The 26,183-nt window shown below is 44.9% G+C and overlaps 1 protein-coding gene across 1 annotated transcript in view; it reads left to right on the forward strand.

The window, feature by feature from the left end:
• TNR (tenascin R) overlaps positions 1-26,183 on the forward strand; it is an 83,823-nt gene that overhangs the window by 51,800 nt on the left and 5,840 nt on the right. Inside the window, exons 14-19 of the mRNA XM_047076964.1 lie at positions 358-501; positions 1,177-1,307; positions 2,217-2,349; positions 20,427-20,578; positions 21,993-22,089; positions 25,965-26,126. Of these exons, the coding sequence (XP_046932920.1) occupies positions 358-501; positions 1,177-1,307; positions 2,217-2,349; positions 20,427-20,578; positions 21,993-22,089; positions 25,965-26,126 (819 nt within the window). The remainder of the gene's footprint in view (positions 1-357; positions 502-1,176; positions 1,308-2,216; positions 2,350-20,426; positions 20,579-21,992; positions 22,090-25,964; positions 26,127-26,183) is intronic.

Genomic DNA, 26,183 nt, shown 5'->3' on the forward strand with positions numbered 1-26,183 from the left:
GTGGTTGGGGATAAATTTTCTCAGCCTAGAAGAGAGGGCTTGATTCGAAGCTGTGGTGGGGGGGGAAGGAGCCATGGAGACAGAGGCTTCAGCTTTTCTTTGTAACCCCAGCGGCTTGAGTGAAGTCATGGAAAAGACAATTTGGCTTCCAAATAAGGAATATGTTTCTCAATCGAGATGCAAAACATGATGAGAGGAGATGCTTGTGTGGAATCCAATGCTAAGCTGAATAGCCTTTAAAAGATGTCTTCCACAATCCTTCAATATTGAATCTTTATGAAATGTCTTTGGATTTGATAAGCTTTTCCCAGGTGGAATCGCCTTAGTCAGCTCTTACCCGTGTTCATGTGATTTCAGTTGCTGGAGAGACCATCCTGGTTGACGGAGGCAGTGAGGGATTCCAGCTCGTTGGCCTGCTTCCCAGCACCCACTATACTGTCACTATGTATGCCACCAGTGGACCTCTCACCAGTGGTACCATCAGCACCAACTTCTCTACCCGTGAGTACATGGTTGGCTACATATCCAGCATCCCTAGATGCTTTCGCAGATCCTGAAAATTATCCGTCCCCATGTGGTGGACTAAATTAGAGTCTAGAGGCTTTGGACAGCGCAGCTATGAGCTGTTTGTATCTCAGTTGACTGCTGCCCAAATGCCAGTGAGCTGCAGCTCTCGGGCAGCAGGCACATGTCTATTTTCTGCTTTCATCCTGGGTCTGGCTGACAGCAGTAGAACCAGGCCAAGAGAGGCCAGTATTGGAAATGGATCTGGCCCAGAAAAAACTGGATGCATATGAAAGGGCTTGATATCTGGGAGACACTGGCTGGGTGCAATCATGGCCAGAACAGGAGACAAAGGTATAGTTGTGGGGATGATGATGCAAGTTCAAGAGTGAACTCACAGACATGCAGATTTATTTAGGTCATGATTTCAGACATAGGTCAGATTGGAAGATGACACACCTGGGCCCAGAGGCCCAGGTTAGAGGGGGAAATAGGTGCAGGAATGATCATGACACTGACTGATCGTCTTCTGCTCCTGTCCAAGCTAGAACTGGGGTCAGCATGTAAGCAGCCCAGAGACCATGTAGGTGGGCAGATAAATACCTGATACCTGGAATCAAACGGAAAGGAGCTGGAGAGGAAGGTAGTCCTGGCATTTTCTCTTCTTTATAGTCCTGGACCCTCCTGCAAACCTGACGGCCAGTGAAGTCACCAGACAAAGTGCCTTGATCTCCTGGCAGCCTCCCAGAGCAGAGATTGAAAACTACATCTTAACCTACAAATCCACTGATGGAAGCCGCAAGGTGAGATTTTTCTGTAAGGGAGATTTTTCTATCAGGCCATCCAAAGGGAGCAAACTGGGTTTCCCGTGACGGATACAGACATGCTGTTGAGGGAAAAGCCTGAGTCTGTAAGCCAGAGATTTTGGTGCTAGTCCTGGCTTCTCTACTACTCTCTTTACAAGTTGAGAAAAAACACGAAGCCTCTCTGAGCCTTAGTTTCCGCTCCGGATAATGGGGGTGTCTACCTTTAAAACTTCACTTGGTTTTGGGTGGTGCTTCCAATACGATGATGCAAAGCACAGTGGAAACTTCCAAGCCATATAAGTACATAGTTTTGGAAAAAAATTTCACTAGCAGGGCCAAGCAAACATGAGCTGGATACCAAATTCGATAGTCTTTTATGCCTCTTGATAAGCATTATAAAGGCTACATCTATAGCCTGAAGTAAAGAGATGACACATTTCTGTGTTGTGTGATCAGTTGAAATGGTACTTCTAGAGCACCGGTTGTCAGACTTCTGTTTGCAATGAAATCCTTTTTTTTTTTTTTAAAGCGAAATCATATTCAGGAGCAGAATGTACAAAATGGATGTAAGCAGAGCTAGTCGGTTGGATATGGAGTAGGGAGGCCTAGGCTTCTGCCTCCCTGGGTCCCGAGGAATCTAATACAGTTGGAAACCACTGGATTTGATAATCCACATGCCTACCTTTATGCCAATGTGCATCTATGCGGTAGGAGCGGTCTCCATCTCACACAGGAGCTGTCCTCTCTGCCTGTTGGCTCGATGCAGTCTTTGTTGGGGAACGGAGAGCACACAGTGGCCGTGGCGATACCGACCGATCTGGCCGTGGGCTCGGGCTTCCCTTCCCAGCTCCTCTCAGTCATGTGCCTGTCACTCCCATCCACCTGCCTTCCTCGCTTGTTCCACAGGAGCTGATTGTGGACGCAGAGGACACGTGGATCCGACTGGAGGGCCTTTCTGAGAGCACAGACTACACGGTGCTCCTGCAGGCGGCCCAGGACACTGCCCGGAGCAGCCTCACCTCCACCACCTTCATCACAGGTGAGACACACGGCCCGGTGATGCTTTCTTCTTCCCTGCAGGACGTCTGGCTCCTCAGCAGCTTCTGCTGAGACGTGATCAGGGAGGAACCTATCAACGGACTCAACTGCCTCTTCCTGTGAAGGAAAATAACGATTTTCTTCACTCCCCCTTTCCCCCCCTCCAAGACTCTGCCAGGAAACTTCTCACTACCAGGGCAACCATAGGAACCAGCAGTGCAAATCCCTGGTCCACCTGGACCCACTAAATGACAGGTTCCTGTTCAGATTTTCTGCAAGTGTTTTCCCAGCAAATTTCTTCCATCCTTCCTTCCTTCCTTTCCTTCCTTTCTTCCTCCCTCCCTCCCTCCCTCTCTTCCTTCCTTCCTTCCTTCCTTCCTTCCTTCCTTCCTTCCTTCCTTCCTCTGCTGCCTGTAATCAGAGAATCACGTAATAAAGGTATGGATAGTAAACCCTTTGTATTAAATCCAGGGTTCTTCTCCATACACGAAGCACTTTTGCATTCCTATGACCTCAATTCAGTCCTTGTAACAACTGGTGAGAAGGGCCTTATGTATACCCCCATTTCACAGATGATGAAACAGAGTGCACAGAAATCAAAAGCATAAGTGCCTGGGTCAAACTAGAACCAAGGTCTTCTGCTTCCAAATCCAGTTGCTCCTGCCTTCCTCCATTTAAGTATCAGCAGCATATACCTGAAACTGTCCTTCAGGAATAAGGGTGTCCTCATGTGTATAACAGGAAATAAACCAACACTGAACCTTTGAGAGCTATCTGACAGGCACTGTTCTGACTACATTACATGTATTATCTAATTCAAGCCTACGAAATCACATCCTATGAGGTATATTCCATTATCCCTATTTCCAGTTGAAGAAATTGGGCCACACAGAGGTGAGGCAACTCACCTAAGACCCCATAACTTGTAAGTAGGAGAGCCTGGATTTGACCCCAGTTGATCTGGCTATGGGGACTGTGCTATTAGCAGTCCTTTCTGCCTTTTCCCACAGTACCTCTCTATAGTCCGTAATGTAGGACTTTCCAGTCCACACTTTGAGCTGTCTTCCTGCCCCACGTTCTGGAGGTGTGGCTGTGCACATGTGTGGGCCAAGCGAGAGTACCCCTTGTCCCTAGACGTATGTCTGCCTGCCATGTCAGAGTACCAGGATGGCTGGAATCCTGGCCCTGCCTCAGAGCCTATCCCTTCATCACCAGAGGGAGGTGACAGAATATGCCCCATCCCTACTCAGGTGGCTCTCCCTGTAGACTCACCCTAAATGGTAAAGCAGGACACTGAATCAAATACACCAAAATGTCACTAGTGGTTCTTTAAGGTAGTGAGATTGTGAATGAGTTCTCCTTTCTCTTCTTTTTAATATTTTGAATATCTTACAAAGTGTCTACAATGAGCACATTCATCAGAAAAATGATTTTTTAATTAAAAATAAAAATAAGCCAAGGGCGCCTGGGTGGCTCAGTTGGTTGAATGCCCAACTCTTGATTTTGGCTCAGGTCATGACCTCACAGTTCGTGAGATCAAGCCCCACATCGGGCTCTGTGCTGACAGCATGGGGCCTGCTTGGGATTCTCTCTCTTCCTCTCTCTCTCTGCCCCTCCCCCACTCATGCACACTCTCTCTCTCTCTCTCTCTCTCTCTGTGTGTCTCAAAATAAATAAATAAACTTTAAACAATCTTAAAAATAAATAAAAATAAACATAAGCCTTGGTCGCAGGGCTTGCCACAAGTCAAAACGCATCTTCACGAGGCGGAACTTGGAGGACACTTGATCCCTTTAAGGGGCTCAAGTCAATTTTGCGCCCCTTCCATGCCCTTTTATGGAGGGACTTATCTCAGCATCAAGGTGCTACCTTCTCTTGTTCCAACCCTTCGCTGCGTATTCACAGGTGTAAGGGTCCTCTGTGGTCCTCTTTTTCAAGCTGCCACCCAAAGACCCGTGGATCGGAGCTTTCCCTGAATTAAGAATTTCTTTCCCACACAAAGGACACAGATGACAGAAAAAAACCAGAGCTCCCAATCTGCATATTTATTAAGTCCAAAGTAATCATTTCATCCCCGAAATGCATAGGTTTCAAAGATCGCTCAGTGCAGTATGGGCCACGGCTCCCTCCCTCGTAATGCCACAGCTGGTGTGTGTGAGCAGGATGATAAGACACTGAGTCTACGGCCATACCACCCGGAACGTGCCTCATCTCGCCTGGCACACCTGAGGTTTCTCCAGCATCTTGTGGCTGTGCCTTGCTCCAGATCCACCCGGGCAATAAAAGTGTACCAGCTTCTGTGTCCACCACTGGCCCTCTCTTATGTGAAGCCACCCCACAGATGTATAATAGTTTGGGTCTGGGATCCCAAAGCCCACGGGAGGCTCAGCCAGATCTAATAAGCAGAGGGCTAACAATTCATGGAAATCCAGAGAGGGGGCGAGGGTAGTGGCTTTGTTTAGTGGACAATGCAGAGGGGCCATCAGGGGGGATTTAGGTGTTTGTCTCTTTGTTTTCATGAAACTCCAGCTGACACTGGGCTTCCTGGGGCATGACCAATACCAACTCAAAAAGGGAAAAACTGTTAAGAGCCCACGATCCTGTATAATGAGCATAGCTACTGACTGAGCCGCCCCATGGACAGTTTGGGGTTGACCAGAGAAGGACTTGCCACTACTCCCGTGGTACAAGGCAAAGATATATCCGTGTTTGGAAGTTTTTGCAGAGCTTTGCTGTGAAGCTCAAATTTAAATTTAAACCACTGATGCGTACCACACCCTGCTGGCTTTGTCTTGGAGATTTATCAGAACCCACTGAAATGACCAGTTGCAGAATGAAAAGTGTGTGGATGGAAGTAATGCATATGGAACTACCTTGCACAAAGCCTGACACACGGCAGACATAATAAATGTGGGTTGAATGGAATAGTTAAATCCCAGCTGCAGAGCATGGAAGAGGGGTTTCTGGTGAAACAAAGCTGTAGAAGGAGATTTTCAATATCCATCACAGGGACGGGACTGGCAGAGAGAGAGAGGTACTGCCTGCACAGTGTGATGCCCCAAGTCCCTCCAATTTCAGGTTCTTTCTGCCACCAGAAATGCAAATTTCCCTGAAGAGATTGTACTAAACCTGCACAGTTATTTGCACGCCAACATTAGTGAGTCTTCTGTGCTTGAGCCATGCCCACCCCCCACCTTTTCTACCACCCCCTTGCAACTCCCCTGCCAAAAGCAAATTTTATTAAGGAGGAAGAGAATACAAGAGTATCAGCTTCCTAAATGTGGGGATCAGGATGTTATCAAGAGGGAAGGACACCTGGTGGCCTCAGTCGGTTGAGAGTCCAACTCTTGGTTTAGGCTCAGGTCATGATCCCAGCAGTCATGGGATCGAGCCCTGTGGGGCCTGCTTAGGATACTTTCTCTTCTCTCTCCCTCTCTCTATGCCCCCTTCCCTGCTCTTATGTGCACACACGCATTCTCTTTCTCTCTCTCTCTCTCTCTCTCTCTATATATATATATATATAGAAGAAAAAGAAGAAGGAAAAGTTTGGGGTTTGCTTAATGGGTGGCTTGAGCCAGACGCCTTGAGGAGGAGTCCAGGAGAGGGGGCCTCCAGCATCAGGGGCAGGTGTTTTTCATCCCAGAACTCTCCTGTTAGCCCCATAGATCTCTTACAGGTCTCTGGAGATCAGGCTCCCTCTGAAGAGTGGCCTCAGTGGCTGCACCTTCGGCCTGATTCTGCCTCCCCTGACGTGAAGCACATCCCAACTCATCCTCTCCCTGTCTCTCTAACTCCCTCCCAACACACACACACACACACACACACGGGAGCCACATAGCTCGCCCTGTCCGCTCTATCGGCGGGCCCCTGTTTGCCTAGAAAGAAGAAAAGGAGGAGGAAGAGGAGAAGAGGAGGAGGAGGAAAAAGAAGGAGAAGGAGAAGGCGGGGAAGGGGAAGGAGAAGGAGAAGAAGAGGAAGAAAGAAACAAAAACAAAGAGCAGAGAATCTTTTCACATACTCGAAAGACTGAAGAGCTGCCAGTCTGAACCCCATGAATTATTCCCGCTGAGCAAGAGGTCTGAAAAACACCAGAGCATCCAATGTGACGGCACATCAGGGCTGATGGATTTAGAGACTAATTTCATTCTCGTAACAGGCATCCTTTCCGACTTCATTGACAGTGCCTGAGCTCTCCACTTAGCAGCATCCTATTCTTAGGACGGGATGTTATCAGCTGGTCGTTCTAAGCATTTTCTATGCCTTGTCTTATGGAACAAAAGAGCCTAGAGCTGGGCCCCTAAGTGGCCTCCATCCGCTGACAGACCTTCATCTTGCCTTGGGTGGGCCGCAATAAGAGGCTCATTTCAAGCAGATGTCTATTTAATGGTCTGGAAAAGAGTTGAGATGCTTTTAAAAATAAAAATAAAAGAGAGAGCGAGAAGAAAAGAACTCACTCCCACAAAACCTCAGAAACTTTCTTTGATCAAGATATCCTCCCTTGCTGTATTCCTGCCATAGAGCATAAACCCATTTCATTCTTTCCATCATGTTAATAGCTGTCTGTCCTGTTGTCCCTGGTGTTTGCACAAGACTCTAGGGGGAATTAAATACAAGTAGTATGGAAGAGAAAAAATATGGATACATTATTTATAATTTACTGTCGCCTGAATTTTCATTCAAGGTCTACTTGTCTTTCAGAGACATGAATATAAATGAGGAAACAAATATTCCCCGTAGAGCAACAGGGACTTGGTGAAATGATCTTCTGAGACGCAGGTTTCATTGTCTCTTTTAATACTATAAGAAGCAAACAAGACGCTCACTAAAGCTTGTCCTCAGAGACAGCGAACACTATAAAATAGGTTGTCTTGACCTTGAGGTTAAGCGAAGACAATCATTTGTGGAGGTACCCAGAGATGAGTAATGAGAAGTTTTCTTTATTGCCTTTGCTCCAGTCTATCCCACATCCAGGCTGAGCTGCTCTCTGGGGCTTTTCAGGAAAAGCTCTGGGAGTCTATTCTAACACAAGCTTCAGTTTTGAAGCTGTAAAAATTAATAAGGATTGGCAAATCCCGGATCCCTGGACAATAGATAGTGGGTCATGCAAATCCACGTAATTATCAGTTGGGAATTCCAATGCCCACTGTGCATTGCTTCCTACGCTCATTTACACCACACTTCCCCCTTCACCAAAGTAGGGAACTGGAGAGGATTCCCTCTGCTCCACTACTTAGAAACAGGTGGCGTGCCAGCTCCATTGAAATAAGCAATCCCCCAAAAGGAGAGGTCCACCTTCTCCTTTCTTGGACACCTGACTGTGTGGAAGGAGGGCACTACAGACCCCATTTGAACAAACTATTCCCATCCATGACCCCCAAGGGCCCTCTCTATATTTATTCATTTCTTTCTTTCTGCTTTCACCTTTTCTTCCGCCTGCTACACGCAACCGTTCTGAGGCGTTGAATTTGTGTCCTTTGGTTTATATGTGTTTTTGAAAAATGTGTTCTTGGGCAAGTTTTGAGTATATTTCAAATGTGTGCAAACGGTATTGGATTACACAATTCATTCCCTGCTCTCGTATTTTCTACTCAGTGCTGTTTTTTTTTTTTTTTCAACGTTTATTTATTTTTGGGACAGAGAGAGACAGAGCATGAATGGAGGAGGGGCAGAGAGAGAGGGAGACACAGAATTGGAAACAGGCTCCAGGCTCTGAGCCATCAGCCCAGAGCCCGACGCGGGGCTCGAACTCACGCACCGCGAGATCGTGACCTGGCTGAAGTCGGACGCTTAACCGACTGCGCCACCCAGGCGCCCCCTCAGTGCTGTTTTTAAGACCCATCGATGCTGTAGTGCGGGTGCCTAGTCTCTGGCTTCCAACTGTTGCAAAACACTGTGTGCTGTTCATCCATCGCATGTTACCTCTCCATTCTCCCAAGATGGACAGCAGATGGTCCTCAGCCTCCCACACCACAAATGGTGCTGCAGAAAATACCTTATATGTGCCCTCTTATGAATCAGTGAGGCATCACCTTTGGGACATGTTCCCAGAAGAGGAATGACTGGGTCAGGGGGTATGTGTTTACCTGGTTTAACTAAGTATTGCTCTTTGGGATGGCTATGCTAGTCCACACTCCCTACGGAAGTTCATGATGGCTCCTGTTTCCTAATGACATGATCCAGCTTTGTAACTTTTGACAGTCTAATAGGCATAATTGAGATTTAATTTTCTGGTTGAATTTCTTTATTTTTTTCTTTTTTTAAGATGAAATTTATTGTCAAATTGGTTTCCATACACCACCCAGTGCTCATCCCAACTGGTGCCCTCTTTAATACCCATCACCCACGCTCCCCTCCCTCCCACCCCCCCATCAACCCTCAGATTGTTCTCAGTTTTTAAGAGTCTTTTATGGTTTGGCTCCCTCCTTTTCTAACTTTTTTGTTCCTTCCCTTCCCCCATGGTCTTCTGTTTAGTTTCTCAGGATCCACTTAAGAGTGAAAACATATGGTATCTATCTTTATCTGTATGACTTATTTCACTTGGCAGAACACTCTCCAGTTCCATCCACGTTGCTACAAAAGGCCAGATTTCATTCTTTCTCATTGCCACGTAGTATTCCATTGTGTATATAGTTGAATTTCTTTAAATAATAACAAGTTTGAGTTTAAACATCTCATCTATGCTTGTTAGCCTTTGAGTTGCCTTTTTCTATAAATTGCCTGCACATACAGCTTTTCTTTCTATCAGAGTTCCTGTGATAAGTAAGTGTTACCTAGCATTATTTGAGTTTCTGAAGTCTTTAAGTCTTTACCTGCCTGTGGGACACAAAGGTATTCTTCCATGTGTACCTTTATTAACTTTCTAGATTTTTTATATTTAGTCATTTTGTATGTGGTATTAAGTAAGGATATAGTTTTTTAAGTTTATTTATTTATGTTGAGAGAGAGACTGCATACAAGCAAGCAAGGGAGGGGCAGAGAGAGAGGGAGAGAGGGAATCTTGAGCAGGCTCCACGCTATCAGCGCAGAGCCCAACATGGGGCTTAAACTCACGAACCATGAGACCACAACCTGAGCCAAAACCAAAAGTCAGACGTTTAACCGATTGAGACACGCAGGTGCCCCAGTAAGGATACAGTTTTATTTTTCTTCATATGGTAAGCCAGTTTCCTCAACATCATTTACTAAGTAATCCATCTATTCTCCATTGATTTGTGTTGCTTTACTGTATATTAGGTTTCCATATGTACGTGTATCCGTCTCTGAACTCCGAACTCCATATTCTAGTCCATGGTCTGCTCTATAGCCAACACTACATTGCGTTTTAATATCGATCACTCAGTATCTTAATATTAATATCTCAATATTAATATCACTTTTCTTTTTCGAAGTTGACTCAGCTCTTGTGACCTTCATTGTCCCATAGGCATCTCAGAATAAGTCTATCAAGTTCCACAAAAGAAATTTCGTCTTGAATTTAGACTGGAATTGCAATACATTTATAAAGTAATTTGGAGAGAACTGACATCTTTAGAATACTAAGTCATCCCTTCTAAAAGTATACAATGTGTCTTCATTCATTCAAATCATATTTGTGCTCTTTAATAGGATTTTAAGTATTTCTCTATAACATTATGTTCTTGGCTAATTTCTAAACAATTTACAATTTCTTATTGCTCGGTGACTTTCACTGAACTTTAAAAATTATTTTCTAGTTCCTTATTGCTGATATGGGAAAATGCTATGGATTTTTGCATATTGATCTCATACCCAGCAATCCCGCTGAGCTCTTTTATTAATTCTAATTATCTATTATTTCTGTTGATATTTTTAGGTAAATGTTTTATATCATTTACAAATAATAATGGTTTTATCCATATATTTCTAATCCTTATACCTCTTATTTATTTACTTTTCTATCCCTTGTCCCATTAGCTGGGACCTCAAGAACTATGTCAAACTGAATGGTGAGATTAGGTAACCTTTACTTGTTCCCATTCTTAAAGGGAATGCTTACTTGTAGCTTCATGTTGCATACTTTTTGCTAAGTCTTCATTTTTAAGCTTCTTTTTGATGGGAAAACAGAAGCTTTTCTAAAATAAAATAAATATAGGGGCGCCTGGGTGGCTCAGTCAGTTAAGCGTCCAACTTCGGCTCAGGTCATGATCTCGCGCAGTCCGTGAGTTCCAGCCCAGCGTCGGGCTCTGTGCTGACAGCTCAGAGACTGGAGCCTGCTTCATAATCTGTGTCTCCCTCTCTCTCTGCCCCTCTCCCACTTGCACTCTGTCTCTATCTCTCAAACGTAAATAAACATTAAAAAAAATGTTTATTGAAATAAAATAAATATATAATTAGCTAATCTTAAATAAACCAAGGTAATATTCGCTTAGGTTTGAAGTTTAAAACATTTAAGTTAAAGAATTTTCTTCTATTTGAAGCTAAGAGTTTTTGTCACAAACTTTGTGGTTAAACTTTATCAAATGGCTTTTTTCTGCATCAACTGAGTTAATTATATGATTTTTATCCTTATCTTAATAACGAGATAAAGTACACTGATAGAGTTTTCTTTATAGTCCTAGGAGAAACCTCACCTGAATGTGATTTTTTTTTTTTTAATGCACCGTTGGGTCTGATTAGGTAAAATTTTGTTTAACCTGTTTACACATCTACAATCTTAAGTGAAATTGACCTATACATTTTCTCATGTATATGGTTCCTTATTGAGTTTTGAAATCCATGTTTCACTAGATTCATTTAAAAAATCTAGACAGGGGGTGCCTGGGTGGCGCAGTCGGTTAAGCGTCCGACTTCAGCCAGGTCACGATCTCGCGGTCCGTGAGTTCGAGCCCCGCGTCAGGCTCTGGGCTGATGGCTCGGAGACTGGAGCCTGTTTCCGATTCTGTGTCTCCCTCTCTCTCTGCCCCTCCCCTGTTCATGCTCTGTCTCTCTCTGTCCCAAAAATAAATAAACGTTCAAAAAAAGAAAATTTTAAATAAATAAATAAATAAATAAATAAATAAAAATCTAGACAGTTTTCATTCTTTTTCATACTTTTTTTGGAGTAACTTACAACAGAACTCATCACTAAAACCTTTGGGGCATTTTTTGTTGTTGTTTTGGTTGTTTCTCTTTGTTTTAGGGATGTGAGATGTTGGACTAGTATCTCTGCATTGTCTGTCTAAAGTTCCAGTTTCTTCTTACACCAGTTGTGGTACTTTATAACCTTCTAGGAGTTAATTCATTTCATCTGAGTCTTAAATTTTAGTAGCATGAAATTCTTCGAAAGACTTTATTTTTAATCTCTACTATATCTGCAGCTATTTTCACTTTTTTCAGCTTATTTTTGGCAACTTCGGTCTTTATTTTTTAATCAGTCTTATTAACATTAATCAATATTAATATTTTCAAAGAGCCAGCTTTTAGATTTAAGATCCATATTCATGTTTACTTGTCCCTATAAATTTCTTAAACTGATCAATATAGTACCTTCCCTGCAGCAATCCAGGTACTTGAGCATGTTCTCAAACCCTCTGGACTCTTCCCCACTCCCTGTCCCTTTCACCTTCACCCAAACCAACCCTGTGTGGATTTGGGCTGTGGGTTGTTAAAAATAGGCATTTTTCCCTCCTGTTTTATTATAGTCTTTTATTTAAGGCAAAAATAAGACATCTTACTCAAGTATTTAACCACCCCTACTTTTCATATCTGTAGCATTTGTCACTCTTCTGAACTGTGTGCTTCCTCTAGATTTTCCAGAAAGGATTTTGTAAGGCAGACCTCATGAAATCTCACATGCCCGGAGCATTTTTTTTTTTTTAATCATACCCTCACATTTGAATTGCAATGTGATCAGAGATACAAAATGTTAGGTTCCAATATTTATTTTCCTTCATATTTTAAAATATTCCATTGTCTTTTCATATGCAGTGTTGCCACTGAGAAGTCTGATGTCAGTCTGATCCTTGTTCCCTCTGGAGGCGGTCTGCTCTTTCTAGAAGCTTTTAGACTATTTTATTTATTTTTTATTTTTTTTTTTCAACGTTTATTTATTTTTGGGACAGAGAGAGACAGAGCATGAACGGGGGAGGGGCAGAGAGAGAGGGAGACACAGAATCGGAAACAGGCTCCAGGCTCCGAGCCATCAGCCCAGGGCCTGACGCGGGGCTCGAACTCACGGACCACGAGATCGTGACCTGGCTGAAGTCGGACGCTTAACCGACTGCGCCACCCAGGCGCCCCTCTAGAAGCTTTTAGAATGTTTCTCTTTCTTTTTTACAGTCTTCCACTTCACCGTATGTCTTGGGGTTTGTTTTTCTTTTTATCTTTAGTCCAACACTCCTAGAGCCCTTTAAATCTGAGGTGTTTTATCTTTAATTCTGAGACATTTATCTTCATTATTTCTTTAGACATTTCTTTCTGTTTTTAGTTCCCCTTTTTAGGACTTCTATTAGTTAGATGTTGGAATGTATATTCTCTCCTCCAAATCTCTTAGCTTTGTCTTTATGTTTTCTTGCCTTTTATCTTGCTTTCAAATCTTTTCAGAAAGTTCCTCCATCTGATCATTCAATTCATTGATTTGTGTTTAGCTGGATCTAAATTCTCCATTCATCCCATCCATTATGTTCTTACTTTCAACTATTATATTATTCATGCCTAATATTTCTACTTAATTATGCATGATTTTGGTTATTTTTTTATATTGTTAATTTCCTTTCTTACCTCCTTAAATAAAGCTGTCATGCTTAATTTAAACTTGGACCTACTATTCTAATAGTTCTGCATCAGGGGATGGATGTCACACAGCCTGTGGTCTTTCTTTCTCAGTAATCTTACTCTCCAGTGATGGACATTCTGGCTTATGGGCTCATGTCTCTTTGGGGTTATCAGCTGCTGTGTCTGTTATGTGTGTAATGGAGAAGAACCAAGTACACACGAAGAGGTAGATAATGAATAGTCCATGAAAGTATGGGGGAGAAACAAAAATAGAACTTCAAAACTTTTTTCTGACCTACTCTTTTTCTCTTTTTTTTGTACTGTTTGTGTCTGGTTTTTGTATCCAGGTGATGCTGGCCTTATTGAATGAGTTGTCAATGTTCCCTCTTTTTCCATTTTCTATAAGAGAATGTATAAAATTGGTGATGTTCCTTTTTTAAATGTTTGATAGAATTAATAATGAAGCCATCTGGGCCTGGAGATTCTTTTTCTAAAGGTTGTAATCACAGATCCAATTTCTTTAATAGTTATAATCTTATTCAGGTTACCCATTTCATCTTGGGTGACTTTTGGTAGATGGTGATTTTCAAGGAAATGGTCCATTTCATCCAAGTTTTTAAATTTATTTACATAGAATTGTTTATGGTATTCAGCAGGACGGGGATGTTCAATCACTCTTTAGGGAAGGCAGTGAATTTTATCAAACATCAATACCATCTGCCTCGGTTATAAGATGGCATTGTGAATGTTATAGAAGGACCTTATATGTCATTATACACAGGATTTTATCTGGCCAACTTTTAATTGTATTGTCCCAAATGTTTTCAGAAAATCTAACTGTAATTTCCCTTTTCATAATCATAGGAGTGGATATAGTGCTTTATATCCTTTATACCTTTAGCAAATATTGACTCAGCATCTACCATGGGTCAAACACTTCTAAGTTCTGAGGATAAAGTAATGAACAAGATGTACCAGATGCCCACCCTCCTGAAACTTATATTCAAGGGGATGAGGCAGTTGGGAATAGACGAAGGAAGGAAAACAGGTAATTTCAAGTAGAGATAATATTATTTAAAAAAATAACCAGTAATGGAATAGGCACAGATATAAAGAGCTGACCTCTAGGACAGTTCTTATGGCAGGAAGTGTTTTCTGATTGTCACTTCCTTCCCCTATCATAGACTCTGGCCTCAACTAAGATGGTCAGAAGAGGCCTCCCTTTGAACTGAGATATTTGAGCCAGGGCTTAAATGATGAGAGCAAATTACACAAAGAAGAGCATTCCACACCTAGTAAGAGTAATTACTATACCCCAAAGGAGGAATAAGTTTGGTATGTTCAGCAGATTAGAAGAAAGCCAGCAAGAGAGGGTGTGAAATCCAAGGCAGAGCCAGAGCATACAGGGCTTTGTAGGCCAAGGTAAGGATTTTGGATTTTCTTCTAAATGCAAGAAGCTATTGCAATTGGAGCCATTGCACTGAAGAAGCCATTGGAGGTTATTTGGCAAGAGAGAGATAGGATGAGATAGGATCACATTTACATTATTTTTAAAAAAGCACTCATTAAAAATGGAGAGTAGATATAAGTAGGGTCAGAATGGCAGGAAAAGACCAGACAGGAGGCATTACCATGATCCAGCCCTCTCCTTGCGAGGTCCAATCAAGAGCCACAGAGAGGGGCCAGGCTGACAGCTGCTAGTCTGTGATCAACTCATCTGCCATGGAACTGGGTTTCCTGATATAAGTGAATCCACAGAATAAGGCAAATTATGTCAGAATATTGCTCTGTGAGAGTACTTTCAGCTTATCTTTGAAAAGAAGATTTGGAAGCCTACTGGGTTTGCCCATGGTGGGTAGAGGCAGACGGTCTGCAGAGCTTGAGGACCTTCCTCAGCGACTCTGCTTCAGGTGAAGGTATCCAAGTTATCTATTGTTCAGTTGATTCTCCATTCCTATTATACCCTTAAAGACTTTTGTCCCTTCTCCTCCCAGATTCCCTCTTGAATTGGGTCTTAACTCCAGTCTCACCCCAATCTAATTCATTCTTCACCCCACAGTAAGAACGATCTTTCTAAAAACTTGAGCTTAAAGTCCATCAATGGTCTCTTCATTCTATCACCTGACCAAGATAGTTCAGCTCCTTAAATGCCATGATCCAGTCCCTGTTTACCTCCCTGAAGCTCTCACTCATCCACTCAGACCAGCTCCTGGCTAACTCTGCAGTTTCCCAAATAAGCCATACTTTTTGTACAGACCTGGGACACCCTTCTCCCACCAATCTGTAGCTAATTTCTGCATCAGTTCCTAAAATAAGAAGTACTTTCTCAGTAGCACTTGCTAATCCTGCCACATCCCAGGCTCTACCGCTCCCCTTATCTTCATCAGCCCCAAGCTTCATTGAATGCCCACCTCCATGTTTGATAACTCTCTATATTTACCTCTTCCCCAGAGCACTTAGAGCTTGGGGTTATATTTGTTGGTTTCTCCCACCACAGTGTGAGAAACCTGAAAGATGGGACTGCGTCCTTTTATTCTTCATATTCCCATCTTTTAGCACAACATTTAGAACTCAACAGATGCCCCCTATATGTTTGTTGGATGAATATATAAAAGAATAAGCAAGTAATAGATTAGAAGATGCTATCAAGGAGGCTAAGGTGGTAGGTTTTCACAGCCCATGTGTGCTGAACAGGTAACTTTGTCCTGTCCATGACCTCAGACTACCCTCCACAAACCTGCCAACCAGAAACCCACTTCTGGGAAGAACAGTCTAAGTGCTGGTGGCCAGAGGCAGCCACCTGTGCTTCTGTGGAGCAGCACACTTTGCTGTGTAGTTACACAGACACCTGCTGAGGCTGTCCTCAGAAGGAAACACTGGCATCATGGCTTTGGTCCGGATGCTAAGGTCATATGAATAGGCAGATGCTCTCCAAAGCCATCTACTCTGACTCTTTTAAAGATGGCATCCAAGAGTGGAAAACAAGTAAGGGACAGGGCAGGGAGAGAAAAAGTCTCTTCCTTCAGTCCCAGCCAGCTGGGGGTTGTCTGATTGTGCTGTATGTCACGTAGCTCACTTCACCCCACTCAGCACTCAGCCTTCGGATGCCCAACACAAACCAATTTCTGAGCAATTCTTCCGGTGAGTGCCCCAGTCCTGTTGATCTCACAATTACACCTACAAACACTTAACCATGAGACATCCCAGTGTACCGATCACTTGGCATTGCTTTCCTCTTAACTTGGTAATCACTGCTTGTGCTTTGAAAGAAAGAAAGAAAGAAAAAAGGCTCTTTGTGAAGCCAGGCCTCAGTTATTGTACCTCAGGGAACAAAAGTTTTTGGTCCTAAAATTTCTGCCTTGGAAAGATCACTGAAACGATCTATGTTAGGGTCAAAGGTGAGTTTCTGATGATATTAAATGGCATGACATCTAGAGATGCCTGAAATCTGTCCTGACAATCTCCTAAGAATGTATAAAACCACAGTATACATGCAAGGAACACAGCAGAGCAGAAATCAGTGCATTCCTCTTTTTCAATTTTTTTAAATGTTTATTTATTTTTGTGAGAATGACAGACAGAGTGAAAGTGGGGGAGGAGCAAGGAGAGGAGGGAAACTGAATCTGAAGCAGGCTCCAGGCTCCAAGCTGTCAGCACAGAACCTGATGTGGGGCTGGAACCCACAAAACATGAGGTCATGACCTGAGCCGAAGTCGGACGCTCAACCGACTGAGCCACCCAGGTGCCCCTCAGTGCATTCTTTATAATCAGCTAAGCCAAGGTCTAACAACCCCCGACACAGAGCTTAATAGAAAAAAAAAAAAAAAAAAACTGGAACACAAGGCTTAAACTCAAGGATAAATAGCATCTCTTATTCCCTCTCTTTCCCAGGCCACCCAGCCTAAATCTTGGGACTGGCCTGCTCAAGACATACCTACTGGGAAAGATGGGGAAGGAAAGAGGGAGGGAGGGAGGAAGAGATTGAGACATTCAGTCTAGTCACTAGAGCATAGGATCTAGGCAGAGAAAGCAGACCGCTGGGCCCCTAGGGGACACAGTGTAGCTTACCAATTCCATCTCTTGGCCTCTCTAAGAGGAAAATGTACCCGAGAAAGAGTGGAGTTCAAATCCAGCTGTTCCTCAGACTCATCTGAGGAGATCTGATAAGACACTGATCCCCTGCCACCCCCTAATATTCTGATTCAGTTCATCTGCTGCAGAACCCAGGAATCTAGATTTCAATGAAGTGCCCACTTGGGAACAATTAGCCTCTGCCTCCTCTCATCTGGTGAAAAGGAATAATGATTTGATCAAGGACTAGTGATATGAGGCAAAACTCTGGCAATATTGACAGCCAGAGAAGGTGGAGAGGAGTGGTTTCGTGGTAGAGTTGTCTTCTCCAAACCCCAAGAAAACCCTAGTCGCTGCACAATGCTTGTTGATTGTCTTCCATTAATGCCACAGACTATGACGAATCTAGAAACAACCAGGTGGCCTTGCAATTTGTCAACAGTAAGACAAGGGTACCCGGCAACTATGCATCAGCCCCAAACACATTTGATGAGCACCTCCACCATCCAGCCCAGGGTGGGGACCCAGGAGGAAGAGAATACAGCCCTTCTTCTCCCAGAGGACAATCTGTGAGTTTCGTCTTCTCTAAACTTTGAGACCGTTTAAATCCACATTTTCTCAAGTTGATTTTATTCCCATTTTCTGACTTAAAAAACATGAATCCATTTTTTATATGACAGTCTTTCAGATGTTTCAAAACTTCTCCAGGGCAAATTCATCTCAGTTCACTATATTTATTTTTGGTAGATCTACCTTTAAAGCAACTAATGTGTTTGAGCCTTTTTAAAGTATCACTAACTTTAGTATTAACAAATATTAAATAATCAACATCATCAAGGTGAAGAAACCTGTATAACATCATTTATTTACCTATCCTGAAGTTTGATTCTATTTTAGATGTGTATTTGTATGAGGGTTGGGGGAAGATGTTCTGTTGGGGACACATTGGATATTGGCAAAAAATTGGGAGTTCTGGCCCCTTTAAGGAGCTAAGTTGATTAGGGGAAAAGAACTATTTTTTTAATTTTATTTTATTAAAAAATGTTTAATGTTTATTATTTTTGAGAGAGACAGAGCATGAGCGGGGGTGGGGCAGAAAGCAAGGGAGACACAGAAACAGAAGCATGCTTCAGGCTCTGAGCTGTTAGCACAGGGCGCGACGTGGGGCTCGAACCCACAAACCCACGAACTGTGAGATCATGACCTGAGCAGAAGTCGGATGCTTAACTGACTGAGCCACCCAGGGCCTCAGGGAAAAAGGACTATTTAACACATGAGGTAGGAGCGAGCTGATGGCCAAGAACGTTCTGTGCTGATCTTCTCAAGCAAGAAAGTCAGGCAATGAGGGAAGAGTGGAGAAGGGAAGGAAGACAGGCTGGTTGCTGCAGAGACCAGGTGGAGAAAGGCCCAGAAGCCAACACATAATCACAGTGCTCCCAAAGCAACAGGAGAGGGGAAGTGCTCGCTTACACCTGTCCCCTGAAACATAATTGTAACCTCTAGAAATATGTGGAGTCAAGAACTCCAATCAGGGTCTAAGACATGCTGGAGACGAAAGTTAAGAGCTTTTCCTCAGCTATTTAAGAAAATCAGTTTGGGGGATAAATATGTTTAATTTGAACATAGAACTTCCTGAGGTAACTTTAACCTTTGGGGCTTTATATGTTTATAAGATAAATACAGACATCAATTAATCCTTTGCTGTATGGATAGATGTAGATCGTGTGAACTATATGCCTATGTGACATTCCATTTAGTCAACTGTAGGGAGTACTTGACTTGGGGTCTCAACGCTTGAGTTCACGCGACCAGTGGAAGTTGTGTGATCTTCCTGAGTACAGTTTCTTTGTCTGAAAAATAACAATCCATTTGATCTATAACAATCTGCCTTTCTCTCCAAGTTTCTTGCAAGAATAAAATAGAAATAAAACGCACTTTGTCAAGTGTAAGTTTTATAGAAATGTATTGTTACTCCCTGGTACAAATGTGTCTGAAGGAGGAGGTCCCCTTGTTCTAAACTACCTTAAATGGCGGTGCCCCTTGACCATGGTATGACAGCAAGCTGGACAGTTCCTGTGCTAGGAGTTAGCACACCCACTGAATCCCAGTGACCTCTTCCTAACACAGGATGCTTCACAGATGATCTGTGACAGGAGCCTTAGATGACCAGAGTGTTCAGTGAGGATATTACATCACCTTCCCTGTGTGGCATTATGCTGTCCACTTGCTCTGACCCCCCAGCTGACTCCAAGTGGCCCTCTGTCACACCTGTAGTGCACCGAGCCCGCCACTAGGGGACACGGTAGTGAGTGATACGTGAGGTCCCTACCCAGACTCCTCATAACTGCTACAGTTCAAGGATGCAAAACCACATCAACTGCACTCCATTGACCCTGAACATCATTGTATTTACAGAGCACCAGAACCACTTTTCCTTACACGGCACGCTCTTCCTTGTGCTTGCCCTATCCACTCCTTCAGTCCAGAAATCTCCTCCGGTGGGATCTCTGCTTCTTGGCTTGTCTGCTAAGTATTAAAATTTGCCCTGAAGCTAAGCTCTTCAAGATACATGATTTAAGCTTCTCTTTCAGCTAATTAGATATTGTCCTACAAATTGGGCTGTTCTCTCTGAAAGATGAGCAGTGATTTGTCTCCCCTGCCCTTTCCTCAAACTTAACACTGAACTGTAAAACATGGCCATTTGATTGTTTAGTCCAATCAGGAGATTATTTTGCTTGAGGAGTAGAGATCCATCTTGTTAACGCAGAGCTTGTTCGGGCATTTCTTCATGCTGGTGTGAGGATGGCAGAAGGTTTTGCTTACTGCCTCTCATCCTTTTGAAAGGTGGGCTCTACAGTGATTTCTTGTGGCCCGTGCATCTGTAATCAGCACCTGAGTAACCCCACTAGCTACATTAACACACATTCACTCTTAAGGGCGGGGGGGAGATATTTTTATTATCCCCATTTTACTGACAAGAAAACTGATACCCAGGGAAGTCAGGCCATCTGCCTAAAGCCAAACAAATAGGTAAGTGAAAGAGCGAGACCGTGAATCCCGATCTTTGGCCCTCAGATCCCATAAAACTGTATGTTGTTTAATAAATCCGACATCAGTTAAAGAGGGGGGATGCAGGATGATGCAGGGTTCCCACACACTGTTTGAGATTCAGCGAGGATTTCTTACAGCTCTTGACAAAGTGCCACGAGGCCCTCCACAACCTTCTCCAACCCAAGGGTCCATTATGCATAGTAGGAGAAAGGACCCTTTCTGGAAATTGCCTCTTTTCCTATGCAGGGGGCCGGGTGTTTCCTCATCCTCAAGACTGTGCCCAGCATTTGATGAATGGAGACACTCTGAGTGGGGTTTACACCATCTTCCTCAATGGAGAGCTAAGCCGGAAGTTACAGGTGTACTGCGATATGACCACCGATGGGGGTGGCTGGATTGTAAGTACATGTGGCTGTTCTCCACGTACACAAACATCCTTGGTGTCTCATCCATCCGGATCAGCGCCTACGGATCCAAATTTCACCATCCTCTGGCCATTCTTCATCCACCCCTCACCTGTCCATGTTGGGGCTCTTTGTTGCCTCTGGGCTCTTGCTCAGTAGCCCAGGCATAGGTTTGGCCAAGCACTGGAAGGAAGAAGATATTGAGGCTGCAGACTGCAGTGACCTGACCCAGTGTAGGAGCCCCAGGAATATGGTTCCAGAGTGCCGGGGAAAGGGAGTAGTGGTTAGATAAGTCCAAGGGTCTCGCCTGCTGTAGGCTGTAGGAAAAGAAGGGGTGGTTCCTCTGCAGGAGAAGGGCCCTCTGCAGGAGCAGGGGAGCCTCAATGGGGAGGTCTATGGGAAGAGTAAATGGAGGGGCAGATGAGGGGCGGAGCCTGGATAGCCGGCTCTAGTTACAAAGGCCTCCCCTGCCCCACCCTTCCCTGGCCTCCCTGGTTCTTCCCCAGAGCTGTCACAGCCTTCAAGAAGCACCAGTGTTCAGGAAAAGCCAGACACCCTCCTTCCGAGTCTACTAGGGTAACACCAAGAGAAGACAAAGGACAACCTCACAGATGTCCCCACCTATCAGTGCAGCTCACCATAAGACGGATGGGAGAGTTCCCACAACCTGGCCCTAAAGCAGTCCAGCATTAGCTCAGTCCCTGCGTGCTCACAGGGCCCCCTCCCCAAACCAACCCCCCCCACCCCGCCCTCTCCCCACCTTCGGCTGCTAACACACAGCACTGGATTTTTCTTGGTGCAGAATGGATAGTTTTTTAATGGAGTTAAATGGTGGCTGTGCTCATAAGCTACTCTAGGGAGACATTTTCTTTTATGTTTCTGACATATTTGTGCCTCCTTCTTAAAGCATAATTGGAAATTGAAGCCGAGGCTGATGCATTGGAGGTTAAATGAAATTAGCACTTAAACAGCTCGGAAAGCGAACGATATATTGTTGCTTTGCCTGCAATGGGATGATGACAGTTACTAGCTGATTTGAAGTTGGTCCCGTTCTTTGGGTGCGAAATGCTTTCCTCTACACTCTGCCGCAAAAAGATTAATTGTAGAGCCAAGCCTGTTTCCCTTGCCTATCTGGGGGCTTGATATGTATCCTGAGTCCCTTGTGTATCGCAGGGGTGCAAATTAGTGTCAACATCACACCCTGGTCTATTCATCAGGGGCCTCTGCACTTCGGGAGAAGAGCTCCCAGTACGTCCAACAAGAGCGCTGTGCCAACACCGGGCTCTGTGCTGCAGTGCTCTTCATCTGAGCGTCTTTGTCGCAGCAGATACAAAACTCGGTTATAGCAGTTTTACTCTTGAGAGTTTCTTTTCTTAGTATCACTTTTTCCCCCCTTTCTCCCTCACAGGTATTCCAGAGACGGCAGAATGGCCAAACTGATTTTTTCCGGAAATGGGCTGAGTACCGTGTTGGCTTCGGGAACCTGGAGGATGAGTTTTGGCTGGGTAATCCTCCTTTGTGCTTTCCCTCGGAGCCCTGCTCTGGCTTCTCGTCCATCTCTCTCCTTTGTGTGTCCGTCTGGGATTATCGGAAACGCCGTGGCTGTTGAGAAGCTGACAGCTCGTGAATTGCTTTCAGTACCTCTTGCTCTGTTTGGCTCCACTATTGATCTGTTTTTATCTTATTGTGGTGTTTTCCTCTTTGCTCTGTCTCTTCCCATCCTCATTAATAGTCTCTTATGCTGATGGGTCTTGACATGAGGCAACTACAGAGGAAGTAAGCCACCTGGTGGGGGAGGGGGCGGGGGACACAGCGAGCCGGCCGGTCACCTCTCAGAAGCCAGGCGCTGGCGGGCCAGCCTGCCGGTCAGGAGAGAACCGAGGCGGTTGCCCTGCCCCAGCTCCCTGGAGGAATGTGATCACCTGACTTGGTGAGGGAAGGGAAAACATGAGAGTGACATTGGAAGTGACCTGCAATCTCCCAGGCGTCTGACACAAGCAGGAGGCGTAGATTGAGAACCGAACCGGCGTGTGAAGGTGAATCCGCACCCCATCCACGCAGCTGGCCGCGGTGCCAATCCCAGAAAGTGGCCCATCTATTGCCTCCATCTCCCGCTTGGTTAGATATTCACAGTGATGTGTACGGGAAGGCAGGGGGACAGGCAAACAACCAGGTTCCACAGCTGTGGTCTCCTTTCTGTGTCCCCACCACCGTCTCACGGGGCCTCACTGTCTTGCTCCTGGCTGCTCGCATGACAGCCCCCCACCCGACCTCCCTGCCCTTCCATCGTCACATGGCCGGCTCCCTCACCCAAAATCTGAGCAGTGGTTAACCTCATTTGTAAACCCTTTCAATGACTCATCACCACCAGGTGAAAGCCAAACACCTTAGCTAAGGTCAAGGCCCTCTCTAATCTACCTCCAGAGACTGCTCCCCGCCACTAGGCACCCCACCCCTCTCCCCACCCCCACCCCCATCCACTCCCTCTTCTGTGGGCCCAAAGCACAGTGTCCATTTTCCTCTCTGTCTCTCTTGACTATACTGCGTAAAGTTCTTTCAGGACTAGGACCACATCATAGTCCTCTTTTAATCCCATTGCCTGTTATGGTGGCTGAGAGAGTAGGTACTTAATGTATAGGTATCAATCAGTCAATTAATGATAAGAATTTATTGAGTACCTATTAGACGCCCAGATCTATGTTTGCTGATGTAGGTAATAAAACTACAAGGTAAGAACGTTGAGAGACAAGTCAAGTGAATAGGAAGTATTTTTACCTTCTAAAAGTTTCCATACAGCTTGGGAGGCCAGTGCAATGCACACAAATCCGTGGGCTCGGCAGACAGGGCTCGTGTTCCCCAGACCTCAGGCACTTAACACCGCTTCCACAATTCTTGCATAATCTGTGAAGTAGCTAAACTACCACACACTTAAATTCCCTCTGTATCGCTTGCTGTATTTAGTTAAATCTACTGTTTGGGGGAAGAAACTTAATAGCATTGCCCAAAATGGCAAGCTAGTTATCATGTGCCAAAATAAAAAGGAGACTTAAAAATTAACACAACGAAAAGGAAACAATATTAATATGATTAAATGACAGTTAAATACGGGGCCCTCAAGGCTGATGCTGCTGGGTGTGGTACAAACAAAGATCAAAAAGTGTTGGGGGCTCACCACCAAGCACTAGAACCAAACAGAGACTGGGAGTCAAGGTTAGGATTAGAGTTAAGGTTCCTCCTTCACCTATTAAGGAAGAAATAGAATTTGGAAATACCTTTCTCCCTATATGTTTAAGGTTATTTAGTAGCCCTTATTCCCAAAGTATTTCTCATGAGAAAGGCCATCCCGCACTGAGAAACACTATAAACCCACCAAATACCAAGGAGAAGGCCACAGATACTCAGAGAGGGGAGGGGTCAGCTGTGTGGAGGAGGTGCCGACGGATGAGTCAAAAGAAGCAGGAAGGAAGGGGACAAAAAAAGAGGTAAGGCAGGGATCCTTCTGACAGACACAAACGCAAGAGTAAAGAAACCATCCACTGAGAGGAAAGGTGCAGGTCAGGGAAAGAAGAAAATGAGGTTAGGTGGGTTGAATGAAGGCACATTATGGTACCTAAGGCTGGGAAGAAAAGTCTTGACTTAATGCCATAGGTAATAGGGAGCCAGTGAGGGCTCTTGAACAGAGGCATGGCCTGGTAATATATAGTTTGGCAGCAATACTCAGGTTGAGGGTAACTGTGACCCATGGTTTATATCTTAAGTTGGGTTCCCTAGAAGCAGAGCCAGAGACAAGGAGTCTTGTTTAAGTGATTTATTGGGTGAGTGCTCTTAGGGGCAGGGGAACGGAGGAAGCAAGATAGAGCAGGGGAAATACGCAAAACTGTGGTTGTGGTGGGAGACAATCTTCAGTCTCATCCTTGGGTGAGCATGAGTGCTGGAACATGAATTGCTTCGCAGAGTCGGTCCCCACTAGGACAAGGGGGCTGACATTTTGTACCCCCACATTAGGCATTAATGAAAGTCTGCTTCAAGGCAGGGGGGAGGGAGAGTGTAGCTGCCAGGAGGAAGTGACTCCTGTTTGGTCAAGTGTTATTATCCAAGAAGAAGGTAGCTGTGAGTTGTTACCAGCCAAGACATCTAGCAGCTGGGGGATAGGTCCACCATCTACTGAGGGCATCCGGGCAGGCACACCCAGGATCCACTATACCACACAAGCACGAGTCTAGGGTAGGTTGTGGGTCAGCACCCCAGCAAACAGCCCTCAGCTTATAATCAACGTAAAGCTTTAAATCTCAAAGAGGAGAGGGAAGCAGAAAGATCCAGGTGGCCCTCAGCCAATCATTTCGCCTGTGTGGATTTCAACCTCCTTTTCCACAAAGAGATAAACCTAAGCAATGTCTAAATTCCCTTCCATCCCCTCGATTCTTTCATTCTCATGATGCTGTGTGATAGATAGAGATCAGATACGACAGCCAAGCAAGAGGACCTCGGTTCAGTAGGCAGATAGAAATCAGGAGGACTCAGACATCACCAGCAGTGCAAGCTGAGTGGTTCAAAGTCTGGACAGGTGGGTCAAAACCAGAAAGTCCCAGAGCACAGCCAGCCAGGGCAAGCAGACAAGGGAATATATATGAGAAAACATTGCTGTGGAGCATGTGGGCTCACAGAGGTTTGCACCTTATGAGAATCCATCAGACCAAGGCCTGGGAAGCTTAGAGCCCAGAGAGAAGCATATGGGGGAACATAGCCACCCAGAAACCAGTGCAGAGGGGGCAATGCAAGCTGTAGCAGGTAGATTAGACAGAAAGGGACTGTGGTCAGGGGGCAGATGGCTATATCCCCTGAGCTGACCAGGGGAGCCCAAGAGGACTGGAGGCTGAGACCAGGAAGGACAAGGTAACAGAACCACTTTTGCAGGCCACTGGAGGATGGTAAGATGTCTGGCTCTCCTGCGCCCCTAGTGCCGGTCCTGAACTCCTCTGATCAGTATCTTTACCTCTCTTCACCTTCTCTGACTCCCTACCACTCACACCAAGGATTTAAGCCCATGTAATTAATGCCTTTTATCATTTTCACCCAACAACACGGTTTGAAGTAGAAGGTGGAAGAGGACGGGGCCAGGAGTCCCGAGGCTCAAGGTTTGTCCGTAACTGGGTCAAGACAGGGTGTGAGGACCCCCGAGCTGACCCGTGGTAGAAACCCATCAGCAGACCAGGGCTTGTCTTTTTGCAGGAAAAATTTCTGAGTCTAGCAAGATCTGTTTGGTAAATGACCTGAGAAGGCCTGAGGGCTCCCCCTCCTGCTCTATAACATCCATCTGAGGCCACAGTCCCATTCTCCCTCCCCTTTCCAAAGCCCCTGCGTTCTCTGCTCTTCTCCCCAGGGCTGGATAACATACACAGGATCACATCCCAGGGCCGCTACGAGCTGCGTGTGGACATGCGTGACGGCCAGGAGGCCGCCTTCGCCTACTATGACAAGTTCTCTGTGGAGGACGGCAGAAACCTGTACAAACTGCGCCTGGGAGTCTACAATGGCACCGCAGGTACCCCAGCCCCCAAGCAGACAGACCCCAGGGTGTGTGCGAATTCCCTGCTAGCCA

Source organism: Lynx rufus, unplaced genomic scaffold (genome assembly GCF_022079265.1).
Source record: "Lynx rufus isolate CCGP_SWC_20201006 ecotype Redwood Valley unplaced genomic scaffold, mLynRuf1.p SCAF_15, whole genome shotgun sequence".
NCBI classification, from domain to species: Eukaryota; Metazoa; Chordata; class Mammalia; order Carnivora; family Felidae; genus Lynx; species Lynx rufus.